Source organism: Anoplopoma fimbria, chromosome 14 (assembly GCF_027596085.1).
Source record: "Anoplopoma fimbria isolate UVic2021 breed Golden Eagle Sablefish chromosome 14, Afim_UVic_2022, whole genome shotgun sequence".
In the NCBI taxonomy this organism is placed as follows: Eukaryota; Metazoa; Chordata; class Actinopteri; order Perciformes; family Anoplopomatidae; genus Anoplopoma; species Anoplopoma fimbria.
Window position 1 is genome coordinate 22170247 of NC_072462.1, and position 17090 is coordinate 22187336.

Here is a 17090-nt window from a genome sequence, read left to right on the forward strand (position 1 = left end):
TGGGTTACTATAAATTATGACATGACACATTGCTTTAATTTCCTGGTAAGAAATTAGAGACAATTATTATACTTTTTTGTTGAAAATAGCAGAAAAACTTTACCTTTTTGCCCGTTCAACTGACCTGCCATGGGATTCGTAAAAGACCCTCAAGGTTCCAAAAAGGAAAAACTCCATAAAAATGAAATAACAGGATGTCAATCAGACATCCTGATATTTGTTTTTGTTTTGTTGTTATTGGTTATATGAAACATTGAGGTATGTGCTGCTTTTTGATTCTGTATTTGTATCCACATCTCCAGTAATAAAATAAATACTTTTGAAAAAACAAAACAGGAAATTAAAGTGGAAACCTCTTCCAGGACAAAGACAGGAAATACTGAAAGTGTGGTTTATACAGAGTACATGGAGGTACCAGAAGTGGAATTAAAGTATGTCAATAAATTAAGTACAAACATATCATTTTACATCTTCATTTTTATTAGAACAGAAGTACCAAAATTACAGATTCCTTAGCCTTTTTATGAATTTGCAGTTACACATCAGTTTCTTTCCAGAAAATAAAGGATAACTTTGAAGCTGTACAAGTGTTCAGACATCTTTTCAGTTTCCCTTTCATACCATCTGTAGCCAATTGAGCAAGCATCAATCTGATGTTTAATGTCGAGAAGAGTTGCGATTCCTCATTCTCTCAATTTGATGAAGTCAGTATCCTGTTGTGACACTTCCTACTGCTGTGTAACCAAGGCACATTTTGATTTGGCTGCATTGAGATTCATACCTAAGATCCAGTTCTTCCAATGGAGGAACATTGACTGTTTCCTTCTCCTGTTTATTTATTGCAAAACATGTCCGTTTGGTGTGAGAAGCTCAACTTCATCATAGAAGATCATACCTGAACAGACAACATCTGAGATGTCAGCTTCAAGGTTTCTTTTCTTTTTAGGTGTTTGGTTTGTCAATTATTGCCACAGCACCACATGATCGCATATGACAGGCCTTTGAGATGACTGTCAAAGAACCAAGATGACACAATAGAGAAGTTAACGAGCTACAAACACATGATTCATTTCCTTATCTGAGCCCTGTCTTATGATGTCTGACTGTTAAATCTCAGCTCCAAGAGAGAGTCTGTTTTAAGGTTTCACACACTGCAAAAGGCAGGAAATCATCATGAAAGTATAAATTTTAATAATCCTTAGTGGCATAACACCATTAATTGTTAGTTAGTCAGTTAGTAAAATACTATGTAGTAGTTTGAAAAGTCTGTCAAGGTTGAACAGGAAAACATAAAAACTTTGTAAAAATGACAGAAACAACAGTAATATGCCAGAAGCTATGCATGACTCCAATCACTGATACGGGTTGTACCTTTGATGTTGACAATTCCAATGCATTTTAGGATAAATAAACAAAAAGATTAGAGTTTAGGCAAACAGCCCACCTTTCTTGGAGACAAAAAAAATGCAAATTTCATATGCATCACTCTTTCAGATGTTTTGTGCTTGAGAACATAAGTAAGACTATGCCTCAGAAACAGAACATTATGTCCCTTTAACGCAAAAGAACTACCTCAAAAGATATGAATTCATACTTATTGTCCCTTTGGTCAAAGTCAAATGTTACAACTTTGTTTTCATATGTTATGCTCCACAAGGCTATCAACATAGCTAAGGCTGAGCCGGCGGTTCGCAGCTAACAGTGCAGACGATGGCTACGGTGCTGACAGAGCTGACAGTGTTTTACTGAAGGGGAATGGAAATGTATGTGCTGTAACCTCTGTATGAGTGTAGTGGAGACAAGGCGGCCATGGGCTAGACAGTGGGGCACGCTCACATGCATTGACGTGCATGCACGGCCGCCCTGGCTACGTAAACAAAGCCCAGAGAATTTGGGATTACAACACACACACAGCGGGAGAGTGACTTCCTTCTCTGCACAGTAGACATAGTTCTCTATATTCACATTTCAAGCAGTTGTTTTTTTGCTACAATAATACTCTGAATATGAATATTGTATAGATAACAAGTCCTGTGGCCAGAAACCAAAAAGCGACAGAAGACTGACCCCGATGACGGACAATCAGAATGCACAAACATTTCCGTTCCCACATCTAGATGAGTTTTATGCGACAGCAGTGTGTGTTAGTATTGTGCAGCTTATTCGTCAGTATACAAGGAATTTCCCTTTCGAATTCCCCCCCCCCCCATTTTAAAATCTTCCCTCCTTCCCCATGTTAAAATCTTCACATATATTCACAACACTTACTGTACCCAGAGCAACTGAACAAAACACAAAACACTGAAATGAGTCAATCAAGTAGTTTCCCCATTTAGTATCCAAAGCATTAGATCCTTTTAACTCAGAAATAGAAAATAAACACCCTCTGGACTGTCCATACCATCAGATGTGACTCAGGAGAGGGAACGAGATGAAATAACCGAGGGCGGAGCCCACGATGACCCCGAGGAAGATCCAGGTGTTGTAGGACATGACGCACAGCATCAGCATGTATCCCAGAGACACCTGCAGCATGTGGAGGACTGCCTGGATACCGTGCAGCAGCCAGCTGTATAAAGAAAAGAGAGAAATACATTAGGTATCAAGTGCATTACAGCTACATGAGAGGGTTGTTACTTTAAATACTTTATTTCAGTATAATAGTAAAAATTCAGTCCGTCAAGATGCTATTGGTTTTGTTTGTCATGGTCTTTGGGTACATGTTGTTTTCGGGTTCAATCACTGTGACAGAATATGTGAACCATTTAACAGAAAAGGAGGTCAATGGTCAGTTTCACAGATAAACACAAAATCATAGAGCAGACCACAGGAAACAGTGGAATGATGAAGCTCAGGAATTACTGCTATGGTGCAGCCAAAAGCCGTACCTTTAAAACACTCACTGAAATCACTAAACTCTACATGATTGATTTAAGAAACACAAACCGGATCAGACTCGAGGAAGCAGAAAGAATATAACTGCTTTTACATTTTACATGATTTATGGAAGTGTATTTCCAACATTAGAAGAAAGAAATAGAGAAGATGAGTTAGTCAGGATTTTTTTTTAAAATGCATGGTAAGTCAGAATTTGTCAGACTTTTATTTGGGAAAAAAAAAATATTTACCATGTGAAAATAATGAGGTTATATGTTTAACAAAAGCATTTTTTTTACTGGCGGATATGGCCTTCCATCATTTTCTGATGTATAAAGATTGCACTAACTTTTATTTATTTCTCCATAGTGTTATTTTACATTCCATTTTTTACACCTTGCAGTAAAATCTATGAGAAAAGACAGAATTACCACATTGTAGATTATATAATTGTTTACTAGGACCTGACCTGTTTCTGGTGTTGGGAGTGGGAAGGGGTGACCCAATGGGGGTCAGCGAGGATTCAGAGGGGCTGCTCTCCAGAACAGAGTTGCTGTCGCTGCCGAAGGATTGAGGGGCTGCGTACGGACTCTGAGGCAGCTTAGAGCCGTTCCCCAGCCACACCCTCCACACTTTGAGCAACTCGAAGAACACCGTCAGCAGAAAGACCACAACTACTGACAGCACCATCCCTGGAGACAAAGACAACGCACACACTTATACTTTATATTATATTATTATAATATTAACACAGCTGGACTCAGTGTCACTTGATACCTTAAAATGAATAGTTTTACATTTTGGAAAATTGTTTCTCTGGACGGGTTAAATAAAAAGTTTGATTCCACTTGATCATATCTGTACATTATAAATTACATTTCTTGTTTGGCTGCAGTTACTTCCTGGACTCTTTGTGATGGTATCAATCTTCCCATCTTACCCTGCCAAAAAGTGAATAAGTGGATTTTTTCAAAGTGTTAAGCTATTCCTTTAATACTATGATGTTGCTTTTGCTCTGGGACATATTTACAACTAGAGGAATACTCCACTAAAACAAAAAAGTCAGCTCGTTCAGACTAGATTGGTTAGCTCCTTCACTGATGTAAAAGGCTGGTGGTCAGCAGATACAACCGAATGTGTTGATAAGGAAACGGGTAACGCCTGCACACTACTCCGTGCCAATTTTTTTTTATTAATGACTATGTTTCGATTCCGGGCTGCACGGTGGTGTAGTGGTTAGCACTGTCGCCTCACAGCAAGAGGGGCCGGGGTTCAATTCCCGGGCTAGACAACCTTCTGTGTGGAGTTTGCATGTTCTCCCCGTGTCAGCGTGGGTTCTCTCCGGGTTCTCCGGCTTCCTCCCACAGTCCAAAGACATGCAGCTTAGGTTCATTGAAGACTCTAAATTGCCCGTAGGTGTGGATGTGAGTGTGAGTGGTTGTCTGTCTCTATATGTCAGCCCTGTGATAGGCTGGCGACCTGTCCAAGGTGAACCCTGCCTTCGCCCATTGACAGCTGGGATTGGCTCCAGCACCCCTGCGACCCTTAACTGGATAAGCAGGTTACGGAAAATGGATGGGTGGATGGATGTTTCGATTCCTAATTGGATCTCTGTCAGGTCAGAATGTTTGAAAAGTGGGAACCATTGCTACACCTTTATTTATTCAGGATTAATAATAAGCAAACATGACAGGCGTTGTTCATCTAAAACACCCAGGGTGATAACACAACCACACAACAATTAATTAAATAAAGAACATAGATAAAGTACATAAAAAGCAGTAACAGAAAAGCCATACTACTAACATCAACCATATATGTTATGTATATACATATCATATTCATCATCACTTGTATCAGAAACTACATCACCAACATTTAAGAATTTGCAGAAATTTGGTTAAAACAGATCCAATTAAATAAAATAAAAAAATACTAAAACTGAGGTAGAGCTCAGTAATATACTGCATATTGGTCACAATTATTTAAAAACTCAATTGAAGATGGCCTATAACAAATAATGTTACAACTTTTTTTTAACTCTGAAGTATTTGTATTTCAAAATCCCATTATTGGTCACGTTTTAATACTGAACACACAATGAAAACAATTAAATATGCTGCAGCAGTGGTTTGAAGTCTCTATGAATGTTCTAGTTAATATTTTACTAAGAAACCAGGTCAACATTTGAATACGCTGTAACTGATGTGACTCCAAACTGATGACAGCTGCTAGGAAGAAAACGTTACCAACTTTTCAGAGCCCCTTTTTCAAACTTACGTGATTGAACTATAGGTTTCCAGTGGTACAATCCTATATAAAATACACTATATATATATATATATATATATCTATATATATACATATATATATATATATATATATACACACACACACTCAAAATATAAACTTCTCCTGTCTGTTGACACAACGCTACGGTAGGTTTCATACAGTAGGGTTTTATGCTGATAAACTGGTTCTAAGAAGACTACTAGGACAGATCTGACGAGTGAACGCCTCCTCTGATGTAAAGATGCTGTTTGATCTTTGGTATCTTACCTGCAGGCCCGTGAACATCCCAGAAGTCAAACAGCAGAGTCACGCTGCTCGACACCCCAAAAGTCATCTACAGGAAGATATGAGAAAAAATATTGAAAACTGTAAAAGGCTGCATGTGCTTCACTGGTTAACTGCCGATATTAAAGCAGGTTATGAATATGTTTAAGTGCATAGGTCCAATTCTGAGAAACACAATTACTGCAGGGACCAGGCGTTACAAAGCTGCTGATCTCAGCCATTTTCCCACCAAGATCAGTCATGCAAGACTGAGAGCTACTGCACTGCTCTGAGATCAGTCCTCTCCCCTCTTGGTGCAATGACTCAGAACGTCTTTGATCACAGATCCAAGCGAGCTTTCCTCTCTCTCTTAAAACAATTTAACCAGAGAGCTTCATAATAATAAAAAGTATCTCTCAATTAAAAATATTTCAGAATAAAAGACTTGAAGATAATAAACAACAGGCATCATTAAAGAACAGTGAAATATAGGCATGAAAAAACATGAAGAAACACTTCTACTGTGTGAAACAGGTGTTTTTTTCTTACTGAAGAAAAGTAAACAAGCCTGGGAGAAACGGCGTTCTACTCAAGTTATTTTTTACTTGTCTAGCAGAAAATTCATACAATGTGCATTTAGAATCTTTCATATTTTATGCCACACTCAAACCCCCCTGTGTTCTAAGTAACATTTTTGGGATTCCTTTAAACTAATGAGGAAAGAAAATGTAATTAAACTGTTCCGAACAAATATCTATTCAGCTGATCTTGCCCCACAATTACAGGATGTATTGTCCCACAAAAGCATACTCTGTTCTGCCCTGCTCTGCTAGACGTGTGACTGACAAGAGGAATGTCTGTTACTGGGTCTGCTTGCCCAGTCTCTGCCAGGCTCCTTCCTCCTCTTCCCTGCTACTTTTCAATCTGTCCTAGCATGGTTGTCTACACCAGCTGCACATAGGTGAAGGTCTACATGGAACCTGCAACCTCCATGTTCCAAGTCCATAAAACAATTGGTCGTCAACCTAATATTTATATGTGGTTAGAGCGTTCAATTTGAGGATTTGCTGCTTTTTTTGTGTTTTGCACTAAACTTTTATACTAGAATGTATAGCTGGGGGTTTTTGACTGTTGGTTGGACAAAATAAGCTAATTCTAAGATTTCAATTTGGCCTCTGAGAACACGTAATTGGCATTTCTCTTAATGATTTGACATTTAATAGACTAACAAAGAAATGTTGAAGTTGGAGCCCATGTTTTGCCACTGTGCATTAAATGAGTATGGTTTGTTTTTCCCCATCATGTGAAACAAAATTTGAGAGGCACCCTAAATTTTACAATAAATGTGAACAACCAAATTCATTTTTGATCTGAGAAGTCGGTTTATCACTACAACAAAGTCTGAGGGGCAGGAAAAATGGGCAGTGAGTCGATTGGACAGGTTGTAGAAAAGCTAACAGTTTCGACAGCCAGATTATTGAAGCAAATTCCTGTGGAGGTAAAACCACATATACATTATAATGTTGGCAAGAATCGCTCATTGCGCCAGGAAGATGGCCTGTAAACTGTGAGGGGGGGTTAAACAATCAGTTTGGGTTTCCTGTGCTGTAAAACTTGTTTTTTGTGATGTCACCATGTTAGTCCTGCAGAAACTCCTCTCTAAACTTATTAGAGAGGAGAGACGTGTTTGAGTGAGCAAGAAGCATTACAGAGAAAGTAAAACATAGACTTGAGTCGCCAATCTGACTCGAGACCAGGCACAGTGATCATTGTGAGCTTATCTTTCAAACCGCTTGAGAAAAACAGATAGCACGTTTTGTTCAGTTTGCCAGGTGAATGTTGAGATAAGAGTATGTTTCTACAGCAAACGATCTCAGTGCACTTTCCGGGAACAGCATTGATACCTGTGCATGCTGTAGCCCACATGTACTTTTATTTACATGTATTCCGATTGTTTCCACACACATACTATAACTGGTTTTTCCAATCTGCCATGCAGCTGTTGGTTGCTATTCATGTCATGACCAGCAAATAGATTCCAACTTGCAAAGCATTTGCAGAGTCTTTGAGTGTGCTTGACATATATTTTTTACATTACATTACAGTCATTACAGCAGATGCTTTTCTCCAAAGCGACTTACAGTCAGTAGTATGTTACATATCATTCACCCATTCACACACTGATGACAGGCTACCATCAAGGTGCCACCATCAGACTCTAACTAACATTCATCATCCAGTCCACACCGATGGCCTTCAGGAGCAACTTGGGGTTAAGTGTCTTGCCCAAGGACACATCGACTGCCGAAGCCGGGTATCGAACCACCGACCCTCTGATTGGAGAACTACCTTGCTCTCCACTACGCTACAGCCGCCCCTTAATATACTTAATATAAGTATAATTATTGTCATTTCAAGCATGAATCATTATAGCTTAGATGAAAGCTGAGGAAAAACTTGATGATATGATCATACCATATTATAGTTTCACTAAAGTTGGTGTCCATCTGAATTAGTCAAAGCAAAGTTTAGAAACAACAAAGTCAGTTAGTTTGTTGTTTTGTGTGTTGAACCTGAAGGTGTCACAGTGACATAACTTTAGTGTTAAGCCCTCACCACCTCTCCAGACTGAACCACCTCTCCATGTATCCACTATGACTCTGGGTCTACTATGGTCTGCTCCCTGAAGCCTATCACATGTCCCCACACACTGAAGGACTCACCGCCAGCCTGTATCGTGTAGAAGAGACATATTTATAATGCAAAATGTGACTACAAAAGCACCACTTACGGACATCATGGTGGACTTGCTGAGTGCAGGATAACGCCACAGATTCAGCGGCTATTGGCTACGAATGTCCCATTGCTGACGACTCACGGCCCGGGAGAGAGTTTCTGCTCGGCCGGTTCTCAATATGTGAACTATACACAAGTTCGCATCCAGCCAAGTACGCTCCAGATACCCGGATGTGTCCTCGCTCCGCCCATTATATCGAGGACGCATCGGAGGAGACTTGTGTGGACTTTGGACAGCCAAGTCTCCCAGAATGCATTTCACCAGCCAAGTATCCCAGAATGCATTTCACCAGCAAAGTCTCCCAGAATGCATTTCACCAAGAATGCATTTCACCAGAAAACAATATATATATATATATATATATATATATATATATATATATATATATATATATATATATATATATATATATCTATATATATATATATATATATATATATATATAGAGAGAGAGAGGAGATATATCTAGAGGACCATATATATATATATATATATATATATATTCTAAATATAAAATATACATAAAATATTAAATTTTAATATTTTCTAAATGAAAACGAAAAAAGGCAGGGTTGTGTTTTATATCATATTTCGTTTTATTGTCAATATATATGACTGAAGATAACCGGAGTAGGCGGGACCGACGAGCTGAGTTGGTGACGTCGTGACGTCATCACGTTCGCTGCTGTTCCAATTGCGTAATGACGTCATGACGTACTGCGTCCTCCCGTCCTCGGGAGTTTGTACCATAGACATCATATATATATATATATGATGTCTATGGTTTGTACGACTTCGACAATAAACAGAGGGCTGATGGGTAGTTGAGTTTTTCAAGCAACTTGGAACTAAGACCCAGTGCAAGTAGATAATCGAATTAAAGTCGTTTGGGAACTCACGGTATCGATAAGATCGAGCAGGGTGGGTACAACCGACCACACATTAACATTATAACCAATGTTTAGCTGACATTAGCCGTGGAATGTAGTCAGAGCGTCTCGGAATGCTGCGCATGCGCACATCGAAGCTTCCGTGTGGATCATGATATACGCTTGTGGAATCGAATCACGTAAAGTCACGTGATATACTTGTGTAAAAGTTGCACTGTTCAAAGCGAAGTTTCTTAAAGGAGGCTGATGTCACTTGAGAAAGATAACGCCAAATTATACTTATTGTGAGGTCACGTCGTTGTTACTGTCATATACTTTTTTTTCTGAATTACAAAAATGATGTCAACCTACAAAACATCAAATTAGTCAGGCAAATCTTTAATAGGTACAATATTTACAATTGGGAGAATACAATATTGTTTCTTGTTACACTGTGTACTGTTATGTTTGGCCCTTAACTAGCTGCTCTGTTCTAGAGCTACACAGTTGTTAACTTCAATCTGATGTCCTACATTTAAATGTCAAAAACATCATTTATGTCTAAATACATCTCTGCAGTTTCAATCAAAATGGATGAAGTGCTTCAGCTGCCTCTAATCTTAGCCTTTGTAAAACATTCAGCCCCTGCGTCCTTTGACTTTAATAACCATTGCAACAGCTTCTACTAGCTGCCTTTTTGTATGTGCTGCTTTTACGACATCTGGGCAGCTTTCACCAGGATTCCTGCAGCTGTACACAAATGATCAAAAAAGACCTTCATACTTAGATGTAGCTCTAGATCAGTGGTGTCCCTGTGTTATTTCAGCTGTTTTAAGACTGAACAAATAGATAATCAGTGGTGTTCTTATGTTATTTCAGCTGTTTTAAGTCTAAACAAATAGAAATGTTTGCTCTTATGTAATGCACTTTTAACGGCCTTGTTGTTGCAAGGAGCTGTAATGCTAACTGTTTCTTAAAAGAAAAGTAAAATTAGTTTTGGAAGCATGTTCCCATTTCTGAACCACAAAGTTGACCCTGTTGACATAAACAACAAAAACACGTCATATATCTTTATTGTTATACTGTACAGTACAACTGATTCTGCACTGTATGCTGAAATATTACATTTACTGATTGAGGTGCTACTATGAGTATCTGCATACCGCACCTGTAAACAGTTTAACAAGTAGAAAAATACAAAACCAGACACCACTCATCAATATGTGAGGGGGAAAGAATGAAAAAAAATAAAAAATATTTGGAGCTTCATAAAGCTATAGTACCTTTTGGGTGGAAAGGAATTAAACAGAATCAGGATCGATAAAGGCAGCATGAAATTACTTCAGGGAGTTGGTGCTGCATTAGAGGAATTGCACATATTTTCTAAAACAAGAATAAAAACAGGTCTAAGGTCCAGTATCCTCTGTGTTTTTAAAAGCTACATTGGTGTACATCGAGTGCAATGAGCACAGTCCACAGGAGACAAAACTAGGAAGAGCTGCACATCCTGACGTCCTCCCTGACAGAGGAGAAGCAAAGTCCATCACAAACTCCTGTAAGAGGTGTTGGGGATCAAGATTGTTTAAGGCATGCATTCACAATGATGTAGGGCCAGGACACCGTAGTTTGGGTGACTGTCAGGTTTCCAACGGTAACGGCAGTTTGTCTGTGGAAAATCACGGAGCTGATGTGTCTCACAAATCGAATAAAAATTCTGGAAAACACTTGGCAACGTGATCTGCGGTCAGGAGCCAACACCAGCACTGTGATGTTTTTGTCGTCTGAATTCACAGGATAGACTTTGAGATTGTACTAAAAGGTGGTAAAATAAGACAAATAAGTCAGTAGTCACACAAACATTTAGGACAGCAGATGTGCTTAAGATTTTCAGGGGTATTAGTTTTGCACCGAAAAGTGACAATGATTATGTGCTGATGAACGGTAGGGCTGAATGATATGGTTAATTATATAAATAAGGATATTTACTGTCATTAAGAAATGACAGAATATGACAAATGTATGCAAAGTCCAAAATAACAGATTCATTTTGTATTCTGTTTCACACTTATGAATTACATGAGATCAAACTCTTTATTAGTTTTTAATAAAGGCTGATGAGTTAAGATGAGATAATTTGGACAGGAGACATTTGTGGAGTGACAAGATGATAAGATCAGATCACAAGATCAGACTGAAAGTTAAAAGTGTGGAATTATCACCCAGCCCTCGTACACAGACAAAGAAAATGTCTCTAACCGGAACATATACACACACACACACACACACAAACAGACGCACTCACGCAGGCTCACACACACCACACACACACACACACACACACCACACACACACACACAGTAGACGTGCACTCAGAAATCCATGCAAATAGTAAAAAGTGCTGTGCTGTGCACATGTATGTTTATCATCTGCACCGACTGAAATTTCAGAGCGTTCTCATCTCACGGACGCAACACTAAAAGAACGTTAAGGCAACAAACAGGAAAAAACAACAATATATAATATCATTTAGACCGAAACAGTGACGCTAAACACCCGCATCACATCTTAAAACATCACGCATCTCAATCCTCAATTTGTTCGTTCTGCTCAACAAAAACTTCAAACAGCAGATCATGGCTGATTATGTTCATCTCCACTTGCAAGATGAGTCTAAGATAGGTTTATTACCAGTGACGGCCACAAGAGGGCAGAGAAAGACTGAGTCATCAGTGCAGTCATCACATCCAGCTGCAGGAGAAATGAGCCTCATCTGCAGATTAACTGTCCTCTGAATACAAAAGGGGTGGCAAAGCGAAACCTCTCAGTTGTATGAGACAACAACACGGTACCAGTTCAAAGATAAAGATATATATATATATTTTTTTTATTATTATCTAAAAAATCAATCTTTTTCCAGAAAGAGATCAGTGCACGTGCTCTTCTGTGTTTCATTTTTCTCAACATAAATTATCTTTAAATGTTAAAATTTAAGTTGTCCAGTTGGTGAAGTCGATAAAAAGAATGCGAAAAAATATTCAGATTCGAGTGTGACTGGATTTATTTGTATAACTACAGTAAATTATTTTTGTTTTTGCTGCTACCTCTGTTTGGAGTAACACAACTGAGAGGTGTTGCTGTGAAACTATTTGTCTTCCAAGGCTATATGTTTAGGATTCTAACACGTTCTGACTGGCATCTTATCGTGGTATTATTAAGATGCTATAATTACATAAAATCCTCCACACTGGGGTTTTGACTAGTTAAACCACAACCTCTGGTGATGAGTTCTCCTTTAGACATCCAGCATGAATACACCTCTGCTGCTGATGAGGACAACTGAGACACAATCGGACAGCGGTGGACCACAATAACAAGTGCACAACTGGAACAAGACTTTAAAAAAAGGCTAGCGATTGATCTCGTCAAACATGAACCTTAAGCAGGCCGAAATAATTTTCAAGGCATCACAGATGCAAAAGTCATTGGAAAAACAAAACAGATTTAACTCCGCCCCATCAAAGAAACATGTCCGATCACGGAATATTGGAAATGCTGTGTGATGATCCAAAATACATCTTTTAGGCACAGTGATGTTCACCCGTTCTGTCTGACTCTACCTGATGAGACATGAGAATTAAACTTATATTCAATATAAGATATGATCCCTTTTTCTTTTTTTTTTTTTTCTTTTTTTTTTACTTATCAAGGACAAAGAAACAGTCTTTGGGGTGTTCGCGGGGGTGGGAGTTATCGTCCGTCCTCTGTAACCCCCTGTGTCAATGTACTGATTTGTCGAGTGTCGAATGCAGACAGGTGTGAGTGGGCGCCGCCTTCATGCTTCATCACCTGTTTCTTCTCTACTGTCTGCTGTTGAAACTGGAGTTGGCGCTACTGCAGCTTTCCTCGTAAGAAGGTGGGGGTTCTGTAACACATAAAGGCAAAAGCAAAGAAAAGTCAGTAATATAGCTGAAGTTCTGCCTCTGCTCCTAGCATCTGTTCCTCTAGTAACTAGTCAGTCTATCTGAAATGCTCAAACATGTTCCTGGGTTTTCCTGACCATATTCTATAATAAAATTAATTTATACTGTGTCTCTAAACTGTATAGACGTTTGGGTACTGGACGGTGCATTTTGAACACTTCATAACCAAGCTAAAATGAATAGTATAGCAGAAATTTAGACTTGTCATAGCAGGATAAGCCCAGGTGTTCATAATAACATGAACAACCGCTCTGTTAGCTATTTAAGTGCCACGACGGACCTTTGTTTGTTTGTTTGACGGTTTGTCAGCAGGATTAAGGACAAACTACTGTCCCAATTTTCATCAAACTTGCTGGAGGGGTGTAGCATGGCCCAAGAAGAAGAAGAACCCATTACATTTTGTGGGCAGAGAAGCCTTGATAGAGGTCTGCACCCTTTGAGTGCCCTTCTAGTTTTATCAGAATCAGAATCACCTTAATGGGCCATTTATGTGTAAGCATACATGGAATTTGACTCCGGTTACTTACGCTCACTAATACACAGAAACAGACAAATAAACAAAGAAATCAAGGAGGTCCAAGAAGAAAAAAGGATAAACATTAACTATTTTTTACACAGAAATATAAAAATGCAAAAGTATATATATGAACATAAAACACAAAAAACAACGACAATGAAGTGTAGATAAAAGTGCAAATGCAGAGTGAAAGGCTGCTTGAATAAATATGTAAACAATTAGAATTTAAAGTTACCGGGTTATTGCACATGGATTTGTACCATACAGAAGATGAATGATTAATTGTTCATGAGAGTGACAAAAAAATGACCTATGATTTTCCTACTGTGACATAATACAAGGTCTTCCATGAAAATGGCCATTTATAACGTTGTTGATTACACAAAGTGGTGGTCATTTAGCCTGGTTACAGACGTTGTCTGTCAACCCTGAACATAAACACACATGTCTACTCTAGAGGAAATATTCAATCTAATGTATTAGTGGGTGGATTGTATTGTGTGATAAGCCTATGTTGTTTTCATCCATGTGATTCCAACCAGGGCTGAATGTGGTTTTGAACATGGGTTTCTGTTATAATCATGGCGTTACTCTGTGGTTATTATAGACATGTTATAGTATTGTAACAGGATTATTGAGTTTCAACTGTGAATGCTTCAGCAACCACATTCAATGAACACAAAAGCATCTGCAGTGTTAGGTCATCCATTTCACTTCATTTGAAATGAGAAAGTGTCTTCACTAACTGGCCTAGGGTGCAATCAAGAGCACTTACCAAACCAAGGTGTTACAGCATTACAAATCATAGCTGGTGCTCTATGTTTTAACATTGTCCCTTTAACAGAACTGTAGTTTCAGCTGCCAGCCATTGCTGGGACATCACAGACAAAAACAAACATTGTGGGCTTGTTAAAGCTTGTGACAGTTCAAACAGCAAACAGCACAGTTTAGGAATCGTCAGGACCTTTGAGTAGAAAGCTGCCTTACAGAATTAGGCAGGATTTGTGGGTACCCATACAGGTTTTGTCTTCGACTAAGCAATAAAACTTTGCACCAGCGGGTTTCGTGTGTGATTGTATATATTTGACTTGGGCCACATGATTGTGAAGATTCTTGTGTTTGTCTTATAAAGGTTTACCTAAAAGAAGGGGCATATAACAACACTTCTGCAAGAGTCTTGGCCCAACACCAGCTAGGGGTTATCTGGTTTTAGAGATTGAACTTCGGATAGTTCTTTACTTGAATTCACTGAGTTGAAAACGGAAAAAAAGATATTTCACTGTGATAGGGGTGACATGAATATTTAATTGGCCATTAAACCAAACTGGTATCTTGTGTATCCCTGTATGCATGTTCGTCTGTGTGCTGGTGTCAAAGAACTAACCATGAGGGTAGTCCCAGCTGCTGTACTCTGGAGGGAGGATGAGAGAACAGGAGGTAGGGATAGGAGTCACGTTTCCCTCGGTGAAGAACGGTATGGTGGCCCCGGTGGACACACAGAACAGGGGAGCGGACGCGTCGGGCCGTCTGTGGCCGGGAGGAAGGGCTGCATCCGGTGCGTGGCTGAAGGCGCTGGGGGACATGGTGACCGGCTGACCTGAGGGATCCTGCTGAGAGTGGCTCTTGGTGGGGATCTCCTCACTGGCCACGCCGCCTGCACACAGCCCCTCCACTGGTTCCTCCTCCGCCGGCGGAGCACTGGGTGTCACGCCTGCCGCGCTGGGTGCGGCGGTCGCGGCGCAGCGGCCCGGAGTGGAATGCGTGAGCCTCGACGGAGTCAAGTTCACAGCGATGTTCCCAATGTAGATGGGTAGAGTGACGACTGCATCTGGAGATTTTAGGGACACCTGTAACACAAAAGGATTTATAACGAGAACAGGCCTCAATTGATTTTACCTTTCTACTGTAATATAGTTGAGGCTTAATACATATGTTTTGTTTTTTTATCCAGGCATTTCTAAGTTTATTTTGGGTAAAAAAAAATGTGATCTATGTAAATTTAGATGTATTAAGAGATGAAGTAATGTTGATTCTGGTCTTTTCATGGGATTTGGTGACAATAAGAAAACATTTAAATAACACCAGCCTGATCCTTTAAATATACTATGAATCCACTATATTGACACAAGGAGAGCTCTGTGAAAATACATTAATTTATTTGTCTTTATTTTCATTTACAACTGATCCAAGAGAATAATCACTATGATATCCCTATAATACAGTATACATTGCTATTATTCATCTGTGTGTCAAGAGCTGGTTATCAGAAAATAAACCAGAAGTAGCTGAAAATGTACAGTACATCTAGCTGCTGTGTAGCATTAACAGTGTTTACAGTAACAACAAGCTCTGAAATCTAAAGTATTCTGATTGTGTAACTTTGGAAGCTCAGAGGATAAGTCTTTCTAATAATATTGTCCACACACACACACACACACACACACACACACACACACACACACACACACACGCACACACACTGACCTGAATGAAGTAGTCGATGTCTATGAGGCTGCAGCCAGCCAGTGCTGACTGAGGAAGAGGAGGGACGATGATCTGCTCTCTCCACTCTGCATGTTTTCCTGCTTTCACTCCTGCTCCCTCCACCTCCGCGATGGTCCGCAGGTCGAACACAGGCCGCTTGGTCTTGTAGGTCACTTTCTAGTGTGCGGACACAAAAAGATGCGATGGTGACTTCAAACCAATTCACCCACCACCTAGCTTATTTGAAGGAAAAGCAGCTCCTTTGAAAATGGAGAAAACCTCTTTTACTTGAGGTATAGAGAGATTTTATGTGCTCCCCCAAGGAGGTTTTAGTTCTATGAATAATAATACAATCCTTTAAATGTATATTTCCTGGGGGCTGTGCACACTGGCTGTGCTCATAATAATGGTATTTGGAAATGGCAAAGACTATGAATTTTATGATTTATTTTATTTCTTTTTCTGACTCAACGCCCCTTTTCTGTGCTCAAAACCTGAAAGCCTTGAGAGACAATATTTCCAAAGAATACTCACAGCAGCAAGAAGTTTGCCTGTTGAGAGAAAGGTTTGCAGGTAAAAAAAACAACATAATTATTACTGATAACAATCACTGCTCTACCTGTATGAGACTAGCCAGCACACATCCTGTGTCCTTCCCAGACTTGTTGTGGATCTCGGTGGCTAACTTGATGACCTGCCCTGGGATGTAACCCTTCAGGTCACTGCGAGCTTTCAGCATTAGGGTCCCCGTCTTCACCAGAAGGTAACTGAACTTCTTCGTGGTTACAGCATAACTCGGATGCTGCGGAGACGGAATCACGTTTAGGATAAACGTTTGTTGGTGCGTTGTTAGTGATTAACAAGCCTCATTAGCCGATTCTCTATTCCTGCTTAGGTCCAGAGTATCAGGAAACTCAGACTGTCATGTCAGGAAGAGAGTGAACTTTAAGTGAGTAATGCAGGAGGGGTTGAGGAGATAATGAATTAGATCCTGCTCTGACATTAAATCA

At 39.5% G+C, this 17090-nt stretch overlaps 2 protein-coding genes across 4 annotated transcripts in view; both read right to left on the minus strand.

Moving 5' to 3' along the window:
- Window positions 1-2398: 2398 nt before the first annotated feature.
- slc31a2 (solute carrier family 31 member 2) lies at window positions 2399-8447 on the minus strand. 2 transcript variants are annotated; one of them, XM_054612598.1, is made up of 4 exons: window positions 8225-8447; window positions 5437-5503; window positions 3347-3569; window positions 2399-2569 (listed from the first exon to the last, which is right to left on the minus strand). In XM_054612598.1, exons 1-4 carry the CDS (start codon window positions 8231-8233, stop codon window positions 2404-2406), a joined length of 465 nt encoding a protein of 154 aa, XP_054468573.1. In that variant the 5' UTR covers window positions 8234-8447; the 3' UTR covers window positions 2399-2403. The 2 variants fall into 2 exon arrangements, with proteins under 2 accessions (XP_054468573.1, XP_054468574.1); XM_054612599.1 differs by lacking the exon at window positions 8225-8447 and adding an exon at window positions 8050-8092.
- Window positions 8448-9703: 1256 nt separating this feature from the next.
- The window catches only part of arrdc1b (arrestin domain containing 1b), a 37281-nt gene continuing 29894 nt past the window's right edge, over window positions 9704-17090 (minus strand). The window contains exons 5-9 of one of the 2 annotated variants that reach the window (XM_054612345.1): window positions 16700-16882; window positions 16081-16257; window positions 14981-15443; window positions 12946-13021; window positions 9704-10911 (exon numbers count right to left, since the gene is read on the minus strand). In XM_054612345.1, the coding sequence (XP_054468320.1) occupies window positions 12957-13021; window positions 14981-15443; window positions 16081-16257; window positions 16700-16882 (888 nt within the window). In that variant the 3' untranslated portion in view covers window positions 9704-10911; window positions 12946-12956. Of the gene's footprint in view, window positions 13022-14980; window positions 15444-16080; window positions 16258-16699; window positions 16883-17090 lie in introns of both variants that reach the window. The other variant, XM_054612344.1, reaches the window with a different exon arrangement.